Raw genomic sequence first — 21,026 nt, forward strand, 5'->3', positions numbered from 1 at the left:
GTGAAATTATGGTGCAACGCCATATTGAGAAGACCGCGCTCCAAGCGCATCCTCATCGCCCCCAGACGATCTGTTCAGTCTTGTCATAGGTGTACCGTCATACGCTGCTGATTCATGCTTCAAACCTTCCATTCTGTCGATTCCGAGAACTGCGGTCTCGGATGTATCGCTCAAATGATGCGCGCGAAGAAAGAAATTGGCGATGAACGATAGGCCTGCGGCCACCACGAACTACAGCTGTCAGCCGATATATTGGTTAAGAAGCGGAAGAGAGCGTACCATAAGCCAGACAGATCTCAACGAGCGATAGTATGCATCCTTTACGAGCAATTGTTGAGGATCGGGCAAAGTCTTGATCAGCTCCACACTCGCTGACGCCTGGTCACCGCCAAACATGTTCGCCAGATCTTCACCAATCTTGTCCACGAGACCATGACTAGCAGCGTTCATCCGATTCTGGAACTAAAGGTAGATGTAAGAAGTCAGTGTTTTTCTCACATGTACTTCGTTCATAGACGTTACGTACGATCACGCCCCCAACAACAACCGCCACAGTTGTCGCCAGCGACCGTACAAAAGTCATAGTCGCTTGTATGACCGCTGTATCCACGACCGTCATTGCAGCTTGCGCAGCAATGAGTGGCGGTTCGATATTCATACCTACTCCAATGCCGGTGATGACCTGGAATATGATGAGCTTCGTCAGGCTCTCGCCAACCCGAACGCTAATGAGTAGACCGGTACCAAGACATAGGAAGGCATGTGCAATATATGTGATCGGAAGATATGTTCCTGTCTTCTGAATATATGCGCCTGTGCATGCGGCGGATAAAGAGCAGGCCACAATGAGCGGTATGAGATGGACGCCGGAGACGAGAGCGTTGGCGCCTAACACGGATTGAGAGTATAGAGGCAAGTAGTATGATAGGCCGATGAGGATGTAAAAGTTACAAGCCCACACGAAGTATGCAGCAACTGTCGAACGGTTTGTAAAAAGACGTAGTGGGATGACGGGATGTTTGGCGAACTTCCACTCATTCACGATGAAGACGCCGATCGTCACGAGTCCAAAGACTATGAGGCATACAACCGTTGCCGAAGACCACGGGAACGTGATACTGCCAAAGTCCAGTCCGAGCAAGATCATCAATGCGGCGCCAACGATCAAGATACTCCCCACCCAGTCGATCGCCTTCAAACCCGCAAAAATAGGCGTGTGCGGCGAGGGAAGTTTCAAGAAGAGAAGTAATACGATAAATACCACTGCTCCAATTGGCAAGTTGATCCAAAAGCACCATCGCCAGCTCACTTTAGTTGTAAAGCTGCCTCCGATGACTGGTCCAATAGCGCTGCCGATCGCCCACACGACGGACGTTATGGCGAGATACAGCCCCCGATCGCGCAAGGAGAATGTGTCGCAAATGATGATGTTGACTGTCGTGCCCATACCAGAGGATCCAAGGCCTTGCAATGCACGCCCGGCGATGAGAGAATGCATGGACGGCGCGAGAGCGCAGAGTAAACTTCCTCCAAGGAATATGGTCAGCGCGATTAAGAGGATAGGCCTGCGGCCCCAAATATCTGCCAATGAGCCCCAGACTGGGGTACTAGCTGTACTTGCTAGGATGAACGCGCTGCCTATCCAGACATAACCCGTGGTAGAGTGGAAGCCTCGCACTATGGTAGGGATGGCGGGTGTGATGATCGTGAGGTCGAGGGCGGACAGGAACACCGAGAGGCAGAGTGGTAGCATGATCAATGCGATGGCTGTTGCTGAGAGTTTCTTGGTAGTACTCTCGGAGTCTGTGGCTGTCGTAGGTGGTAGTGTCGTCGGTACGCTGTACGGAAGTACGTCGCCTGTTGACGCCTCTGGGTTGCGGATGGACTTGGTGTCTGCGAGCACCGCTTGAGGTAAATCCTGCGACGCCATCGCTCTCGCAGTCTCGGTGCTTTTCAATCTTCGGCGTGGTACCTCCTGAACATCGTCTGGCAAAAGTACCCTTTCCATAGTCTCTGCGCTACTAAGACCTATAACGGGTGTCGGCGTGGTCTCCCGATCTGTACTGCAAGTCAGCGCTGCCTGAGTATGTTGGCGATCGATTTGCAGTGTCGCAGATGATCGTCTCGTGCTTGTTCGTCGCGACATTGCTGCTGGTTGCTCAGCACGGGAATGTGGTTGTCGCGAATGACGGTCAAACGACAGCCAGAGCGCAAAGTCGTTTGCAGTGAAGGAGTTGCGCAGCGACATCTAGCTCGTCAACATCGACAGTGCAAAGTCTGAGATTTATCGCGCGATGAAGTGCTCGGAATCTAGAAGAAGAGCCCTTGCGCAAACCGCAACATGGTCTGCTTGTTCTTGGAGGTAAGCTGACAAACTTCTGGGGATGTTTCGGAGATGGCACGGATCTGGATCATGTCACCTCAATCTCGGCGTCCAATCTCATGACCAGCATCTGTGAGTAAATTTCTGCGATTTAGCAGAGACGGCTAAACGGGAATTGCACACTGCCTTTTCTGAACTTTTCCTCTGGAATTGTATTTAGTATACAACACGCCATACTCCACTGAGGTTGCATGTTTGCGCACAACCCGAGACCATGTCCAGACCCAGAAAAATGCGGACAGGAACGGCCCACTGTGCCCTGTCTAGCAGAGCGGCCTGTACGCATAGAACGAGTCTGTGACATACCTACAGTTGACCCTCACGTTCGGCACTCATGGATAATATCGCCCACGTCTGACATGCGTCCTGCCACCATGCATGTCTCAAAGCACAGTGCCAGCTTGACGTCTTTCACTCCTATGGCAGCCGAGGACACCAATCTTGGGTACCATTTTGACTCAGAACGACTCAGTACTTATTACACGCGATCACCTTCCAAATGCTTGGGAACATGCGTAAAGTGTCAGCCTCGGTACCACCGTGTCGGGTTGGCGCACCCTGCTATGCAGTCAGCTTATACCCGCCGTTGTGCTAAGGGGGAGGCCTGATTCTCTTGTCATTGACGGTGGTTCGATGTCAGGCCGCATGTCCGCAGTAATCAAGATGCAGGTTTCGTTGCAGAATGGTAATCCTGTGCAGGCGACGCGACTTCAATCCCCACCACTAGAGACGAGCGTGCTCTGGTGTCACCGGTACTTCTTGTGCAGCTTCATGTGCATATTTGCTAACAAGTCAGTATATTCGTCTTTCAATCTAGCAATAGGTCGCTGGAGGGTATGCCTTGATGAACGGAAGTAGACGATTGAATGTGGTACCATTATTGATTGATGCTCATAGAACCCATACAGCCTCGCACATATCTACCCACCACCCACATTGCCCCTGCTGGTGATACGCACATTCATGTTTCGATGGATTGTGAAGCCATGGTTGGTCCAGTCATAAGGATGCATGGCATCGATCATGGCAAAGTCGTAGCGCAAAAACAGCTGAAGCAAGGTGTCAATCTAAAGTATCTTAATAATTATGGCCGACTCACCTCGAAGAGCACCTTGCCGAGCTCCGCATATGCCAGTTTCTTTCCAAGGCATTCCCATCCTGTCCCCGTGGCGAATATAAGGCCATATACTCCTTCCATCTGCCTTAATTTCTCTGGGTGCGCATCAAGCCATCTAGCAGGCTCGAAAATGACTGAACTTTCTCCAAAAACTCCTCGATCCCTCATTATGGTCATTGCCGACCACCCAATGTATGTGCCTGCCGGAACTGGCTGTCCACATACAAGTTGATCGATCTCCGACATCTTTGGTAGTAATGCCATGCTAGGTGGCCAGAGCCGCATGCCCTCTCGAATGCATGCTTGCAGATATGGTAGTCTCTTGACATGCTCATCTGCAATGACCGGTCTTACGGCAGATACAACGGCAGCGTCGATCTCAGCCTGTAGTCTGCGATACGCTGTCATGTTGGTGGAGAGGAAGAAGATCGTCATCCGAAGCGCGGTCGAAGTGGAATCGGTCCCGCCGAAAAGCGTGACCAGTGACTCGGCTTCAACTTGCGGTCGAGTGAGTCCGGAATCTACGAAATTCTGTAGCATATCTTTACCGTGTACCTTCGATTCACCGTAGCGAGTGTCAACGTGTGCTTTAATCAAGCCAAGAAGGCCTCCTATACCGTGGTTATCGGTCGGTTTCGGCAGAAATCGCTTCAAAAGACCTGACTCCAACACCTTCCGTACCAGAGGCAGGAACATGATGATGTGGCCGGGAGCTAACAGGTTTTCGCATGTTTCGAGGATGCCCATTAGGTCTGCATCTGCAGCGAGATAGCCTGCAGGCTTGCCGAAGCCGACGGCGGTGATGATATCTTGCGTGAGATATTGCATGACGCGACCAAGGTTGCAAGGCTTGACATTGCTCGTCGTGGATAGGTATCTGCGATCGATGAGATCGTAGAGTTTCTCGATCTGCTCATCTAGTAAGCTCTCCTGACTGTCGAGACCTTTTCCAGCGTACGCTGGTACTAGTTTTGCCCGTCGGTGATGATGTCGTTTCGTATCCAGCTCAGTCAAGACGTTGTCTTCTTCTGGATCGAGTCGCGTGGCTTTGTACCATGGAGTGCGAACAAACCCAGAACGGATGGCCCATATGCGCTGAATTTCATTAGGGTCGCCACAGACAACCCAGTTTGGGCCAATTCGTGCTATTGGGCCTGAGTACAAAATCAATAAGAAGTTCTGCCATGTTTCGCTACTGACTTACCATGTTTTTCGCAAACATCGACGAGTTTAGTGCAAAGCGTGCCCGGTATAACGTAGCGAAGTAGCCAGAGATCGGTCCAGCCAGCTAACAGTGGTCCTGGAACGTGGCAAAGTCGTTTGTACTCTTTGAGGCGTCTGAACAACAGACAAAGAGCGAGACCCAGTGCTCCCAGGCATAGAGAAGAACTGCTCAACAGAACCATGTTCGTGAACTCTCAAATTTTGTACAAGATAGATGAGGCGCGGCAGTGTGGTCGAGCTAGATGCTGGCAGGATATCTCCCAAAGTCACTCATACCCAGGCGTTCATGGCCATCACCATAGCAATCTTCCCAGCGGCCGTAAGCAACGCACCATTGTGACACGGCTGCATACATTCCGTGGTCGGCTTACCTAGGCAGTATGTAGCCAGTCCGGGGTTCCATGTGCACGCATAACAGCGGCCAGTGCGTACATAGTCCATGTATTGTCATCATGTCGAGGAGATCCTACGAGCCCCTACCGGCTGAAAATCATGATAGTGGAGTTATGCCGGTTCGGTCTCGAGTCCGTGCACGCTGACGTTGGGGAACACCATGGCGACAAGGGTTGACGGGCAGCGGTGCGGCCCTCACAACACCATCATGCAGAGTGAGCTCAGATGACATTATCATATCGATTATGCCATGAATGGGCGACTTGGCCGCATCCTACGCGATGGAGACCAACCGCCTCATGTGTCCCACCACTGAGCATAACGCTAATCGACCTCGGATACAATCAACTAGACGCTGTGCTCTTGCGCAATCCTCTAATTCCAGGCTCAAGTTTCAGCCATCTTCTTCCATATTCGAGCTAGGGATACTCATACACGTTGTTTTTTGATGACATCTGCTTTATTTGTTCAACTTCAGTTCCATGTTGACTTTTCAATTTTGAGCATTACACCTCACGCCTTCCAGATTTGTTCAACATGATAAACCATTTTTATCACCTTCGTCTCGCAGGTACTAATATTCTGGTCACAGCTGGAGTGATACTCTTCATTGTTGGGTTCTTCCGTGGCCGACCTCTGATTCCACATCACACATCATTCGATGTTGGCAATCGTATAAATGATGTTTCCGCAGCCGCTCCCTTTGACAAGATCATTTTTATGATGGTCGATGCTCTCCGAAGGTATTGAGCCGGCCTTCTACAAAGATAAAGCTGACAGCTTGGTGAAGCGACTTTGTGTACGCAGAGGGTACTGGCTTCGAATACACTCGAAGGTAACACCATCCCCTCATGTGTATAGCTTCCCATCACTAAACTTACAATTGATAGCCTCATTCGATCGGGCGCGGCCATACCATACACTGCGCGCGCAGCCTCGCCCACCTTGACGCTCTCCCGCGTAAAAGCCTTGACTCAGGGAACAAGTCAGTCCTTCTTGGATATTTGGCTGAACGTATTTGAATCAGAAAGTGCTAGAAGTCTTGTAGGAGCAGACACATGGCTGTCTCGACTGAAGACAGAAATAGATCTGGACCGAAAGATGGTATTTTATGGCGCCGATCTTTGGCTCGACATATACTCCGATATTTTCGATAGATTTGAAGGAACCGACGCTTGGTACCTTCCTGTGAGTTGTCAGACCGTGAACTTCTCGGGTGCGAACCTAAATTGTATCTAACAGGAGTTCACAACCGTTGACAGCAACGTCACTCGACATCTACCCCATGAGCTCGACAAAGATGACTGGAAAGCACTCGTGCTGCACTATTTGGGACTGGATAACATTGCACATCAAGGAGGTCCATCTGGGTGAGTCTCCATTGTCCCACGCTATGACTCGTGTCACTAGCTGATTCGTAGTAGCGCGCACATGTTACCAAAACAAGCTCAAATGGACAGCGTCGTAAAGCTCGTATATACTGCCCTAAAAACGAAGCCCCATCTCAGCAATACGCTCTTCGTCATGCTTGGGGACCACGGTATGACAGACCAAGGGAACCATGGAGGTGGCTCCCCAGGCGAAATCTCTGCCGCCATGGTTTTCATATCTCCGAAGCTAAATTCTATCTCGCATGGGATGAGAAGCCCTGTCCCACCAACGAAGAGCTTTGAGTACCATTCCGTCATCAGCCAGGTCGACTTTGTCCCGACGCTGGCAGGACTGATGGGGTTCGCAACCCCAGCCAGAAGCTTGGGTGTATTTGTGCCAGAATTCTTGGACCTGTTCGACAAGCCCGAAGACAGGCTTAAAATACTCTCTAACAACGCTCAGCAGCTCGAGTTCCTGCTAAGATCCCAGTATGACATTTCTAACATGAGCACTGTATACTGCACCGAGCAGTGCAGTGCATGTTCAGACGATCTCAGCGGAGCGGTTTGCTGGCTGGAGAAGTTCAAAGTCAACAAGCAAAGCCAATATGTCTTGGAACCAGAAGCCATCGAAGCGGTTAAACAAATTACACGCAATGTAAGTTCGAAGTCCCATACAGCAGCTACTACAAATTTACGCAGAAGAACGCGTCCGAATGTTTCCCAATAGTGCCGTGTAGACCTTCAATTCGCATTATCATCACTAAGAAGAGTGACAGTTCTGCATCCATGCACAGAGGCTTCTTAACATTCCTCCCAACAACCCGAGCCATATATATCTTGCAGCAAGTATCGCTACGCTCAGCATCTCGATGCTACTGCTGTTACGGATGTATTTGTCGTCGAAAACACCGCACGATCACGATGTGTGGGTATTCGGATCGATAATGATCTTCTACGCCCCTACGATGTTCATAGACCAACTAGTCGTTGAGGAGCACCACTATTGGTATTCTGTGTCAACGCTATGGCTCGCCTACCTTGGCTTTCAGAGGTATTTTCCCATTTCTTGACACGGTGACCCATCGGCCGTTCACCTAAACTGACTACCATAGGATGAACGCTGGCGAACGTTGGTTCAAGGCTATTGTTTACCCTGTTGCACTTCAATTCATCAGTCAAAGCCTTGACGAGGCAACGAACCCACAATTATCCATCGTCAACTACGTTCACGACCTTTTTTCCGGCCACCAAGTTCTATATTGGATCCCAGGCTTGTTGATATATGTCTCAGCCATGTCCAGTGTAACAAATTATCTTGGCCTAGGCTCAGCGACATCAATGCTAGCGTCGACTGCTTTGTGCGCTGTGGCGATACTGTCCCGCCTATCAGCATCTTTACGCCTTAGCCCTGACTCTCTAGACATTACACCATCTTGGTTCAAACATTTCGTCTCAAGCATCAGTCGTAACGAGAGTTTGAACATTTTCTGGATTGGACTGGGTGCGTGCTTCGTGGCTGTTGTCATTCAGTCCAGAATGTCGGGTCGCTTCAGCCGAAAAGGTTCGTCAACGTTAATATCTTGGAAGCTCATTCACCTAATAAAACAAAATAGCTACAGTTGCTGGAGTCGTTGAGTTGGCTAACTTATACCTCCGTTCGTTGGCTCGGCCAAAGCATCTCGTATTGTTCCCGATCTTCGACCTTCAGCTGCAGTGGCTTTGTATGTTGCCCTCCAACTTTAAAGAACATATTGCTGACTCGTATAAAAGTATCCTCTAAACTCCAATTGGACCCGTCCGGTATCGCGGTGACATCGCTCCTCCTCGGACAAAGTGCCTTTTTTGCAAGTGGTCATAGCAACTCCTTCGCCTCATTCGATCTCACGAACGGTTTTAATGGTATTGAGACATCACGCGCAGTTGTAGTAGCCATACAAGCTCTTCTCAGCAACTATTTTGGGCCCGTGTGGTGGTCGCTATCGAGTCTGCGACTGCTGGTGGCCTGGACTGAAGGCCGCAACGTCCCTACCAACAGCTCATCAAACACCTCCACTTTTTTCGACGACATTGTAAAGGCAGATTCGGGTCCTACAAACCGCAAGCCCGACTATTCTAATGGATCTGCACATGGTGTCGTTGAGGGAGATTTCGATGAGAAGGAACACGGCAAGCACTCTATAGACAGTCATACCGAGACCCCGCACGGCGCCCCACAGGGTGTTGGTTTGAACACCGAGGCCAACGGCCACCTCAGTAGTTTCCACACGTATCGTGTAGCTTCGGCACAACTGTCCACGGATAGGTTGCAAAGAGATGTCTCAACGACGCAAGTGCGACATGCGCGGAATGGCTTCGTTGAGCATCTCATTCTGCAGACCATGTTCACGGCGACGACCTCACTGTTGGTAGTGCTGGCCTGCATCTGGAAGAGAAATGACCCGTCAATTTGGACTGTGCTCACACCAAAGTGCTTGAACACCATCTTGTGGGCTGTGTTCCAGCAACTGATGGTCAACTCAATACTGTGTACTACGGTCTGGCTGGTGGTGGTTACGTAGTCTGTAGATTAGCAGATTAGAGTGAGCCTTTGGCAAACAGGCGAACGATTCTCAAGTGTTTGTACTTTTGAGTCACGAGCTTCGGCGTTCAATGTTTCCCGAGGGTTGACGCAATAGACACGAGCACGTTCACAAAGTCACAGCGAGCTACATTCCGCGACGTTGAATGCAGTCGACTCTGCTTGTCAGCCGAACAGTTTCCTGTACTAGCTAGACACTCTTGGCTAAGCTCAATAGCATGATTTTGGTATATGCCCCGTTGCTTAAAGACTCGCGAAGACGCATACAGCATCAACCACAATGCTTAGCTAAAATTTAATGTCTGCTGTGCTCGGATGCTACCTTTCGAGACAGCACCTTTCTTAGAAGCACGGAAGGATCGATGACTTCGAGAATGATAAGGTCGCCAGGCCACGCCAGAATTCGTGTGCTCTCAGCTAACGAGCCCTAACACCACCAGGATTGGCAAGTCGCGTAGTCAGTAGAGGCTTGGTTCACAAAATTGTGATTTCCAATTGACATTGGCCGGTGACAAGAGACTTGGACGTTACACAGCTGCCGGGAGGTTGTTCCTTTTCCCGAGAAGACTCGAAGTAGTTTGCGCACGGGTTGTTGTACGACCGCAACTTTTTGGTGAGGCCCCGAGGGCTGCTCCGTCTGTGTCGGCACATTCGATCACTAACACTGTGCCGCGATTCTATACATAACTTACACTAACACCGCCTAAATCCTTCCACCGGTTGCCCTCGTATACTGTGTATGATGCCCGTGACGGTAGAGCACTTGAGCATTGACCGGCAGGGTATTATGCAAACAGTATTGACTACTGTAAGAAGGCCTTGAAGCAATAGAATACTGCGAGCCAGGGTGCTATGCAGTGTCTGACCACTGGAGCATTTCAAATCCTTCCCAGCTTATCTAGCAGGGATCAAGTACAGTCTAGTTGAACGAAACGTTGGTGTTCTCTCCTAGGACAAGCCCAGTGTAAATGAACTCGGGTCTTGGTGGGAAGCCTTGTCAGCACCTGACCCTGGTGATACCTGGGTACCCCTGCCACGCTAAGGAATGCTGACCATTCGTTCAAGGATGCGGACCGTAAGCAGGTAGTTGCAGGCGACCCGAACCGCCTCCGCCTCTCCGGTAAGCTATACACGTCAGACGGGCGGTTGTACGCCGCGCCATCCCGCATGCCGCCCATTGCTTATCATCAACATCGATTTATGACAGAATGTAGGAATTCAGGCCCAACCCCGAGAGAACTGGCGGTGGGCAAAAATGCTGCTCGAATTACATGCACTCTGTGAACTCGTCTCGTCTTACTATCTTCACTTCTCATACAGGCTTCGCCGTTACCGTGCTATTAACGATAGCCAAACTCAGGATGCCAGGTTACGAGTCTGTTGAGTTCAGAGCAGTCGATGGCGTGATCCTTCGAGGATGGCTTTTTCCAGCGGAAACCCGTAGCGTGGGAGTTGTCATGTCTCCTGGTGTACGTTTCTCCTTCCAAGAACGAGAAGAACAAATGAAAGCTAACTCCAGATGAGTTCAATGCAACGAAAGAAATGATCGGACTGCCAAGCACCGCCCTCGCTTTCCAGGCAGCTGGCATTACCGCTCTTCTTTTCGATCCTCGTGGTGTGGGCAGAAGTGACGGCACGCCTCGCAACAACATAAACCCATTTCAACAAGTCGAGGATTTGTCCGATGCTCTAGCCTACTTATCTAGCTGCTCATCAGTCGACCCGCGGCTGGGCGTTGGTCTCTGGGGTTTTTCACTCGGTGCAGCAATCGCGATGGCAACCGGTGCTGTGGACCCACGCGCAAAGTTCGTAGTTGCAGTGTGTCCAGGCACAGGTACGTAACGTCTATGTACGGACAGTATTTGAGAAAAACACTGACTTTGTACATCCACTTTCAGAAACGAGCTACGATATGGCGAAGCTGCGGAATGTTTTGATGAAAGCGGCTAAAGATCGCGAGTCACGTATCAAAGGCAATGGGCCCTTCTACGTCCCTATGCTCACGAAGAAAGGCGAGAGTCCCGTGGGCTGGGACCCAGGTTTCGAGCATGATGCTATAATGCGACTGCTGGGCCAGTACGATGAGACCGACCCATTGCGTGCAGAATTGGCGCCCGGACATGTCAATCGCACGACAGTCGCGACTTATCGGCACATGTTGCTCTGGGACGTCGGCCATGCGAGCAAGTACCTCACACAGCCAGTATTATTTTTGCTTGCGGAGCATGACCAGGTCATTCCGGTGGCGAGGCAGATGGTGCATTATGAGGCGTTGAAGGCGCCAAAGAGGCTTCATGTTGAGAATGGGGCAAAGCATATGGATATTCTGGACAGCCCGGAATCTTCGCGGAATGTCAATGAGGTACAGGTGCAATTTGTGAGGGACGCGATTGCTGGCAAAATTGGGAAGTCAGCTTGATAGGTACGGGAAAGCTGATCTTGGTGTCTAACAAGAAAACTCTTCCGTACTCTAAACTCCGTCAGCGAATACCATATCACTATAGCTGCATAGAGGACTTAAAGAATATGTACTGTAAAACCATGCTACTTACTGTGACTCCAGTAGTCGTTCCTTTGTTTTGACCCTTCCCCTGTGTGCCCTACATGAACGTACAGTAGAAAGAGTTGCCAGGGATTCCACTGTATCCATGCGCAATACTGTCAGCATCGCAATGCCGAACGCTATTATGCCGTTGAGCACATAATGATGACACATCCGGGTGCAGGCGTCACTGGGCAAAGTAAGATCATTCCCAGACCGCGGAAGCCGTACCAACCCCGGGGCATGCTTTCGGGTAAGCAATCTAGTGCTACGTGCAGTACTGATGCTCAATTCATTGGTAGTGATACCGTTGGGCGGCATAGGTGTGGCGTGGTTCGCTCACCCTGGCCAAATCTACCAAGGCTTTGGGGAGCACATTCGTTGTGCCGTAATTTTGCCTCTTGCGGGATGTGCAGGGCGCTCCCGGGAAAGACTGCTAGCACACCTTCTTGAAACAAGATCAGCCCATATTCAGAAGTAATTAGAGGATGACAGAGTTTCCAGATAGCAATTGAACCGAGCCACGCTCTTGCCACGCCTTGGAAGGCAATATACCGGTAGTGGAAGACGCTCGCAAATCTTTGCAACGCTAACGGCAAGACAACATGAGGTAGTGAAGGGCTTCAGACAACTGTATTCTATATGCAATCAGCTGTTTAGAGTCAGACACATCCTTTCTTACAGCACTAGAAGTACAATCGAAAAAGAGAGCTTTCGTTGTTCCACGGTAGCGAGGCGGGTTCTTACAAACTGCTCTGGCATGCGAGCATGAAAGCAACACTATCAGAATCGGTGTTCCTGCAATCAACAAGGCCAATCGAGACTGGTATAAGCCATCATTACAGGTGTTGCTGCGATCATCCAAAACATAGCTGTTTGGAAAAGCCGTTCGTCGCAGTCGCCGTCTCGGAGCGGCCGCGACTGAGTTTGTGCATAAGCATAAAGTGGACTCGGAAAGAGGCACGCGAGTGTTTTCCAGTTTTAGCAGTGGATGCATCGATGACAAGGATACTTTGCACTCAAGTGTCAGCCTCGACTGCAGCAATGTGATTGACCGCTCTTCAAGGCTTACCAGTAACAGGCGGCGACTCCGGACCCTTCTAGTCGCGCGTCTTGACGCATGAACTACGCCGATACGGCGGCGATAGTTCACTCATCGAACGATCAGGGCCCCAGGATACTACCGACAAGGTAACAGGTATATGCTCGCGTGCTCACCTCAGAACGGCAGGGTCCCTTGCCTATCGACGTTGCGTTTGATTATATGTTTAGGAGAAAACGGTGCGGAGGATGATGTATCCTGCAAAGATGCGTACTGCAGGAGTCATCCTCCATGCAGCTCCATGTTTGAGGTTTGGAACCCAATACCAATTGACACATGGCGGCCCATCTACCGTATCTGACCGATACGTTTTGTAGACAATGGTCAGCATACGCCATGTTTTTCGAAATTTAAGTCCTGCAAGCTAGCATACTCATCCTTCAGAGATGCAGCGGAGGCCAACTGTGATGATATGCGCTAGGGTGCGTTGAAGGTTTTAGGCTAATTGCCTCCAAAAGGTGCCTAGAAGGTGTGATGCTTATCAGCTTGTTACCGCTGGAGTGAGAAAAAGGTGTGCCGGTTGTATGGGGGCCTGATTTGTAGGAGTCCGAGACTCGAGATGGACGTGTATGTCGAATGGTGGCGGCGAGATCCAACACCAATGGAGAATTGAGCCTCCAAGCGAAGGCCGTGCCAAAATGCTATTCCGATCGCATGCAACCACTTCATGAAAGTGGCTTGTTATCTTCATCTTGATAGATGTGTCAGTGGTCGATACTGATATTGTGTATAAGACTTGTCCGCGTTTAAGTGCAATAGCAACATCATCCCCATTTCTTCATCGTGGGCTATACAACAGGCACCCAACCCGTTCACTACTTCCTCGTTGTAGAACTTGCAGTATGGCTCCACATCAAACTATTCCTGACATTGAGGGCGCCAGTGATGGCAACAGATACAGCAATGGTCACCACCATACGAATGGCTCGAGCAAGACCGAGTCTATTGCAGATGCTGTGACCAACGGAGCTGATGCATCGACCGCCTATGTCCAGGATCCGGTGGCCGTTGTCAGCATGGCATGCCGCCTTCCGGATGAATGCAGCAACCTGCGGCAGTTCTGGAACTTCTTGTCCGAGGGCAAGATTGCCGTGAACACACCGCCGGGTACCCGGTTCGATATCAACACACACTACGATGGGTCGCTAAAACCGCAAACGATGGCCTCGCCAGGGGGTATGTTCCTCCAGAACGTCGATCCGCGAGACATCGATGCGCAATTCTTCAAGCTTTCCGGCATTGAGGCAACGTCTATGGATCCGCAGCAGCGGCAGTTGCTAGAAGTTGTTTACGAAGGGCTCGAAAATGCTGGTGTCACTCTGGAGCAGATGTCAGGCGCGCCAGTGGGCTGCTTCGTGAGCTCTTTCGCAAGTGACTATGGCGACATGCAGGCCAGAGATCCAGAAAATCGTGCATCGGCTACTGCAGTCGGTGTTGGTCGAGCGATGTTGAGCAACCGAATCTCTCATTTCCTAAACACAAAAGGCCCCTCGTACGTATCTTCTTCTGGTGATCTAATCTTGTTCCGCCAAACTGACAATGGCCTAGAATGACAATCGATACCGCGTGCTCTGGTGCACTCATCGGTTTGGATCTCGCTATGCGATACCTCCAGACGCGAGAGGTAACCTCCGCCATCGTGGCCGGTGCAAATTTGTACTGTAGCCCGGAGCACGTTATGGATCATTACATGGGCGCCAATGGTGCTGCGTCTCTCTCGGGCAAGTGTCACACCTTCGACTCCAAGGCCGACGGCTACATCAAAGCAGAAGCCGTTAGCATGGTATATCTCAAGCGTCTTGAAGATGCCATCAGGGACAAGGACCCAATTCGAGCCATCATCCGAGGCACGGCCACAAACAGCGATGGCTGGACCGCTGGTATTGCATCTCCAAATCATGAAGCGCAGTCTGCTGCTATTCGGCAAGCGTACAAGAACGCAGGTATTAGAGACTTGAACGTGACCAGTTATGTGGAGTTCCACGGCACAGGCACTCGAGTTGGCGATTCGCTCGAGGCCACCGGTGTTGCCAATGTCTTCGCGCCGTCACGTGACCCTGCCAAGCCACTTCGGATTGGCTCGGTGAAGAGTAATATCGGCCACTCTGAGCCTGCAGCTGGCTTGTCGGGCCTACTGAAGACCGTACTCAGCCTAGAAAAGGGTGTCATTCCAGGGAACCCAACTTTTGTCGACCCGAGCCCTAAGATCGACTTCGAAAAATGGAAACTTCGGGCCTCTCGTGTAGCAACGCCCTGGCCTCACGTACCGATCAAACGGGCGAGTGTAAACTCTTTTGGTTATGGTGGCTCGAATGCCCATGCCGTCGTTGATGAGGCTAAGGGCCTGGGCTTGTATCACACGTCCTCGTACACCGCGGATGAAGACGAGTATGATTTCCAAGAGACTGTAGAAAGACCCCGGCTTCTGGTGCTATCCGCGAATAGCGAAAAATCATTGCAGTCACAGCTTTCGGAGCTGGATAAGCATTTATCTGATCCTGCAGTCGGCATCAAACTAAATGACCTTGCTTATACTCTGAGTGAGCGAAAATCTCGCCATTACCATCGCGGTTTCACGATTGCAACAAGCACTGAGTTGGACATGCAAAGCTTCCAACGCGGCCACGTTCGTCCAGAGCTGCCAAATATCGGCTTCGTATTCACGGGTCAAGGTGCACAGTGGCCTGAGATGGGAAAGGCTCTCGTCGACAACTTTCCTCTAGCAGCGCGCACCATCAAACATCTAGACGAAGTACTTCAGAACTCTTATGCAGCCCCTTCTTGGAGTCTTCTCGATGAAATTATTCGTCCGAGAAGTGTGGAGCACATGCGCCTACCCGAACTTTCGCAACCGCTTGTGACAGCTCTCCAGATCGCCATTCTAGCGTTGTTCGATGCTGCTGGGGTAGACTACAATGCTGTTGTAGGCCATTCCTCAGGGGAAATTGCTGCTGCTGTAGCTGCAGCCCTTATAACCCCAGAGCAAGCGATACAAATTGCATACTACCGAGGCCAAGCCACTGCAGAAGCAAAGTACGACACCCCAGTCGGTATGTTGGCGACCGGTCTTGGTCCAGACACCGTCGACCCATATTTGGACGGCAGCGCTGTCACAATTGCCTGTATCAACAGCGACAAGAGCGTGACTCTCTCAGGCACAAAATCAGAGCTCGCTGAAGTTGAGAAGAAGTTGAAAGACGACGGTCACTTCGCTCGAGCACTTCTTGTCGATGCAGCTTATCATTCATCGCACATGAAGCCAGTCGCTGGATTGTACCGAGACCTGCTTGAAAAGCATGTCGACTGGTGTGCAACACCCAAGGTGCAAAGCCGGCGGATCAAGATGTTCTCTTCCACCATAGGCAAGACCTTAACAGCAACGCCTGGGCCGGACTACTGGGTTAAGAATATGGTGTCGCCCGTGTTGTTTGGACCGGCGTGCCGTAAAATGATAACATGCGAGGAAGACCGCGTCGACTTCCTGGTCGAGATCGGACCGAGCGATGCTCTGAAAGGCCCCGTCGGTCAAGTGAAGAAGGCTGCATCCTCAGACGTAACATACGTCAATGCGTGGAAGCGTGGGCCTGATGCACTCCATACGTTGCTGGAGTGTGCCGGAAAACTCTTCATCGCTGGTTGTTCCATTAAGTTGTCGCCTTTCAACGACGATGAGACGGAGGTCCCAGTCTTCATCTCTGACCTGCCGAATTATGCTTGGGATCACTCGACGAAGTATTGGCATGAGACCGAATCTAGCAAAGACTGGCGCTTCCGTAAGTTTGTCCATCACGACTTGCTTGGATCAAAGATGCTGGGCGTCCCATGGACCAGCCCGACATGGAAGAACGGGCTCCGACTCAGCGATGTACCCTGGCTTCGGGATCACACGCTCGGCGAGCAAGTCATCTTCCCAGCAGCAGCGTATATGGCCATGGCGATAGAGGCTATCTTCCAGAAAAGTAAAGCAACAGGCCGTTTGGCAGAGAATATCGGTGTCAACGATGTGACATACAAGCTTCGCAATGTCTCCTTTCCGCGCATGCTTGTACTCAGCGATTCAGCGCCGACGATGATCCAGCTCTCTCTCACGCCATGTTCCAGTACCAAGGAGTCGTGGCACGAGTTCACAATTACCAGTATCTCTAGGGAAGGCGAGGACATTCAGGACGAGCACTCCACTGGACTTATTAGCATTGGCGATGCTGTGAGCAAAATTGCCACAGAAGCTGATGTTGGTCCATTAAAGCATGCCGTCCCAGGTTCAGTATGGTACAAATCGATGCGCGAGGTCGGATACATGTTTGGTGATGCCTTTCAGCCGTGCCAGGAAATCGAGGCGCAAGCCGATGCTCGTCACTGCCGCGCCGTCATCAAGCTGGGACTTCCCGAGTCCAAACATCAGCAGAGCAACTATGCAATGCATCCTGCGGCCATGGATGGGTGCTTGCAAATTGCAACTGTGGCGCTGAACCGTGGGCACCGATCAGCGCTCGACACGCTCATGCCACCGAGGTTGATCGACGAGTTCATCATCTTCCCACAGCCTCTGCGCAAACTCCAATCGGCGGGCGACGTTTCCCGTGGCATTGTCGCCTCCGAGGCCAAATATGGTGGTGTTGGACGACCAGACGACAACAAACGCTTCGTGAGCGACATCCGAACTTTTTCGGAGGGAGATCACCAGATGCTCTGCCACTTACAAGGACTGCGATACCATGCCATCAATGCCAGTGTCGATAAACCGCACGCATTCACGCAGGTGGTGTGGTCTGAAGATGTCGCGTTCCTGTCGCCCGAGCAGATGTCTGGTGTTCTGCAGGGCGTTGCGTCGGACGAAGGAGAAGACACGCCCGCCTTAGCGCGCGTCGCTAAAGTGGCGGCAATCATCGCGCACAAGCGTCCCACGGCGAAGATCCTGGAGCTCGCCATCGACGACGACAGAAGTGAAAGCATATGGATCGACCAGCTGCGCGCCAAAGCCGGGCCTATTGCAAGGGGTTGTGCATATCGGCTTTCCTTGCCGTCCCAGAAATCAGGCCTCAACGCACGTGAGAAGTATGCAAGCGAAGCCAACATTGAGCATGTCGTGCACGACGCAAACGCGATCTTCGCTGGGGGAGACAAATTTGATTTGGTCATCCTAAAGATTTCCGAAGTGACCTCCCATCTTCAAGATGTTTTGAAAAGCGCTCGCGGCGCGCTTACGGACAATGGCTATATCGCGGTACTGCACAGCGCAGAGTGGTCTTCACAACGTGTGGAATCACTTGAAATTGACGGGCAATTGGTTGCGTCCACTTCAGAGTCTTCAAATGGTTTGTCCCGTGTCTCTGGCATTGCGGCGCGATCGCTGAGCTTGATCTATCTTGCAAGTCAGCGACCAGAACCAGCCGAATCCCTCCTCCCCAACAACATCTGCCTTGCGCATTTCGGCAAGCCTACTGGCGCAACTGATACGATCCGGGACCTTCTCAAAACACGTGGATGGAGTGTTGTTGAACACATACTACCATTCAACGACATTCCAGAAAAGAGCACGGTCGTTGTCCTAGACGAGATGTTTGCTCCTCTTCTGACAGACCTCAGAGACGAACAGTTCGAAGCACTTCGGACCATCATCGAGCGAGAATGCCGCATCCTCTGGGTTACTGCAGGTTCGCAGATGTCTGTCACACATCCAGAGCGTGGCCTCATGTTCGGTGCCTCGAGATCTCTTGTCCTGGAGTATCCCAACAACATCCTCATGTGCCTAGACGTGGAGTCCGCCATGAGCAAGACCAGCTTGGAGACCATAAACACCGTGTTGAAGCACCTTGGTACCGTCAAAGTCCTCGGCAGAATCGACAACGAGTTTGTGGAACGCAACGGCCTACTGCATGTCAGTCGGGTGATTGGCGACGAAGCCATCAACGTGGCGGAGAAGCAGAGCCAAGATGGCCCATCGCTTCAAGATATGACTATACATGGTCATGAGTCGACTATTCGTCTCACCAGTGAGCGTCCTGGTACGCTCGATACTCTGGTGTACACCCAGGTTGAGGTCCCACCTTTGGAGGACGACGAAGTTGAGATTGAAGTCGTGGCAGCTGGCATGAACTTCAAAGATCTGGCCAACGCCATGGGTTTTGTGCCCTGCAACGAGAAATTGATCGGGCTCGAATGTACGGGCATAGTCACCGATGTCGGCAAAGATGTGGAAACAGTCAAGCCTGGCGACAGAGTCCTTCTGGTCCGACGAGACGGCGGCTGCTTCGGTAATCGCGTCCGTAATCGCTGGCACGCGGTGTACAAGCTACCGGGACACATATCCTTTGTCGACGGAACGACGTTCGGAATCGCTGTGCATACCGCTGTCTATGGTCTGATCACGCTTGCCAATGTCCAAAAAGGGCAGTCCGTCCTGATCCACTCTGCATCTGGCGGCGTCGGTCTTGCTGCACTCGACTTGTGCAAGTACCTTGGAGCCGAGGTGTATTGTACCGTCGGCACAGAAGCCAAGATCAACTTCATCGTTGAAAACTATGGTGTTCGCAGAGATCGCGTCTTCTCTTCCCGTTCGACGACATTCGCTGCGCAGCTCCTGCGCGCAACCGGCGGACGCGGCGTAGATGTCTGTCTCAATTCCCTGACCGGCGACATGCTGCATGAATCTTGGCGCTGCATCGCTGAAAATGGTACCATGATCGAGATTGGCAAGAAGGACTTGATCGATCGCAATAGTCTCTCGATGGAACCTTTCGATCGCAATTGCTCATATCGCGCGCTGGATTTGTCGCGTCCCAGCATTACGGACGAGGTCACTCGCAAGGTTGGCGAGCAAATCATGGATCTGGTCGAGCAGGGTCTTATCCGACCTCTTCATGTGTGCAAAGTCTTTGCTTTCGAAGAGACCATTGAAGCGTTCCGATACATGCAACGTGGCAAACACATCGGCAAAGTCGTCATCTCCTACGAGAACAGCAGGGCCGTCAAGGTTCCTGTCCGACCCATGACGCCCCAGTTCAAGCTTCGACCAGACCGTTCGTACTTCATAGTAGGCGGTTTCAAGGGTCTCAACAGCTCTCTTGCAGTCTATCTCGCTCGCAACGGCGCAACCAATATCGTCACAATCTCTCGCAGTGGTTACGACGATGAACGGTCTCAGAAGACGATTTATGACTGCAACACGCTGGGCTGCCACGTCGATCTCGTGACCGGAGACATTACCAATCTGTCCGACGTCCGCCGCGCCTATTCTGCCGCCTCTAAGCCCGTCGCCGGCGTGATCCAGGGCGCGATGCTGATCCGCGACCGTATGTTCACTAAAATGACACCAGAAGAGTTCCGTCTCCCTGGCCAACCCAAAGTTGCCGGGACTTGGAACCTGCACGTGGCAGGCCAGGAACATTCTGAAGCCAATGGTTTTTCCTTCGACTTCTTCACCATGTTATCTTCCGTGAGCGGTCTGCTTGGTCATATGGGTCAATCCAACTATGCCGCTGCAAACGCATTCCTTGATGCATTCGCTTCATGGCGCATCCAACAAGGCCTGCCAGCGTGCTCCGTAGACTTAGGTCCTGTCGATGAAGTCGGATATCTCAAGGACAAAGACAATGCGAATCGGCGCCTGGAAGCCATGGGCTGGCATCTCATCAACGAGTCTTTATTGTACCGTATACTGCGAGCCAGTATCATGCAGCAGACCCACAGCATCAACAAGAGTAGCTGGGGCATTCTTTGCACGGGAATCATGCCTGGCGCTCCATTCTTCGAGCCGCTACACCGTTTCAGCTCGCTTCGTGCCCCTGCAGGCAGTGCTGCTGCATCTGGTGCTGCGGGGTCCGGTGGATCTGGTACTGCGGCCACGAAGCTTGCACTGCTCAAGAATGCGGCTAAAGACGGCGTGGAGAAATCTACGCTGTTGGCAGCGTCGATCGAGGTCATGAATGCGGTCCTCATGCGTAGTCTGGGCATGAAAGAGTCGCTGGAAATTTCGAGGCCGCTAGGCGATTACGGAGTTGATAGTCTGGTTGCGGTGGAGATGAGGAATTGGACGAGGTCGGAATTGGGTGTCGAAATGAGTGTGCTTGAGATTGTAGGAGCGCGAACATTGACAAGTCTTTGCGAGGTTGTACTGAAGAAGTTGACAGGATAGATTGGTGCATACAGATAGGGCAACTGGCCCCGTGTGCACGGATCTGGCACTTGGCTTATTCGACGATTGTCTACACAATAGAATTTCATGGACCTGTGTCTACTCGTGTGTGCTATCGATAATCATATCGAAACTGTTTCTGCTTTCAGTAAGTATAGAACAGTAAATTGACCACAACCG

The 21,026-nt window shown here is 51.5% G+C and overlaps 4 protein-coding genes across 4 annotated transcripts; 3 read left to right on the plus strand and 1 right to left on the minus strand.

Annotated features, from left to right (window-relative positions):
* Positions 1 to 6: 6 nt before the first annotated feature.
* On the minus strand, positions 7 to 4,906 carry ALTATR162_LOCUS547 (uncharacterized protein; the record flags this gene model as incomplete). Its single annotated transcript, XM_043308141.1, has 6 exons — positions 7 to 231; positions 280 to 462; positions 527 to 2,248; positions 3,343 to 3,432; positions 3,483 to 4,654; positions 4,705 to 4,906. 6 exons carry the CDS (start codon positions 4,904 to 4,906, stop codon positions 7 to 9), a joined length of 3,594 nt encoding a protein of 1,197 aa, XP_043164076.1.
* A 748-nt stretch (positions 4,907 to 5,654) lies between these two features.
* ALTATR162_LOCUS548 (uncharacterized protein) lies at positions 5,655 to 9,048 on the plus strand (the record flags this gene model as incomplete). Its single annotated transcript, XM_043308142.1, has 9 exons — positions 5,655 to 5,860; positions 5,908 to 5,952; positions 6,008 to 6,305; positions 6,360 to 6,487; positions 6,542 to 7,145; positions 7,267 to 7,541; positions 7,603 to 8,051; positions 8,104 to 8,211; positions 8,261 to 9,048. 9 exons carry the CDS (start codon positions 5,655 to 5,657, stop codon positions 9,046 to 9,048), a joined length of 2,901 nt encoding a protein of 966 aa, XP_043164077.1.
* A 1,381-nt stretch (positions 9,049 to 10,429) lies between these two features.
* On the plus strand, positions 10,430 to 11,487 carry ALTATR162_LOCUS549 (uncharacterized protein; the record flags this gene model as incomplete). The annotated part of the gene is made up of 3 exons (XM_043308143.1): positions 10,430 to 10,537; positions 10,593 to 10,902; positions 10,967 to 11,487. The coding sequence occupies 3 exons, from the start codon at positions 10,430 to 10,432 to the stop codon at positions 11,485 to 11,487; spliced, it is 939 nt and encodes a 312-aa protein (XP_043164078.1).
* A 2,067-nt stretch (positions 11,488 to 13,554) lies between these two features.
* Positions 13,555 to 20,846, plus strand: ALTATR162_LOCUS550 (uncharacterized protein; the record flags this gene model as incomplete). The annotated part of the gene is made up of 2 exons (XM_043308144.1): positions 13,555 to 14,204; positions 14,261 to 20,846. The coding sequence occupies 2 exons, from the start codon at positions 13,555 to 13,557 to the stop codon at positions 20,844 to 20,846; spliced, it is 7,236 nt and encodes a 2,411-aa protein (XP_043164079.1).
* Between the last annotated feature and the right edge of the window lie 180 nt (positions 20,847 to 21,026).

The sequence above is a fragment of the Alternaria atra genome (assembly GCF_907166805.1).
Source record: "Alternaria atra isolate CS162 genome assembly, contig: 21, whole genome shotgun sequence".
In the NCBI taxonomy this organism is placed as follows: domain Eukaryota; kingdom Fungi; phylum Ascomycota; class Dothideomycetes; order Pleosporales; family Pleosporaceae; genus Alternaria; species Alternaria atra.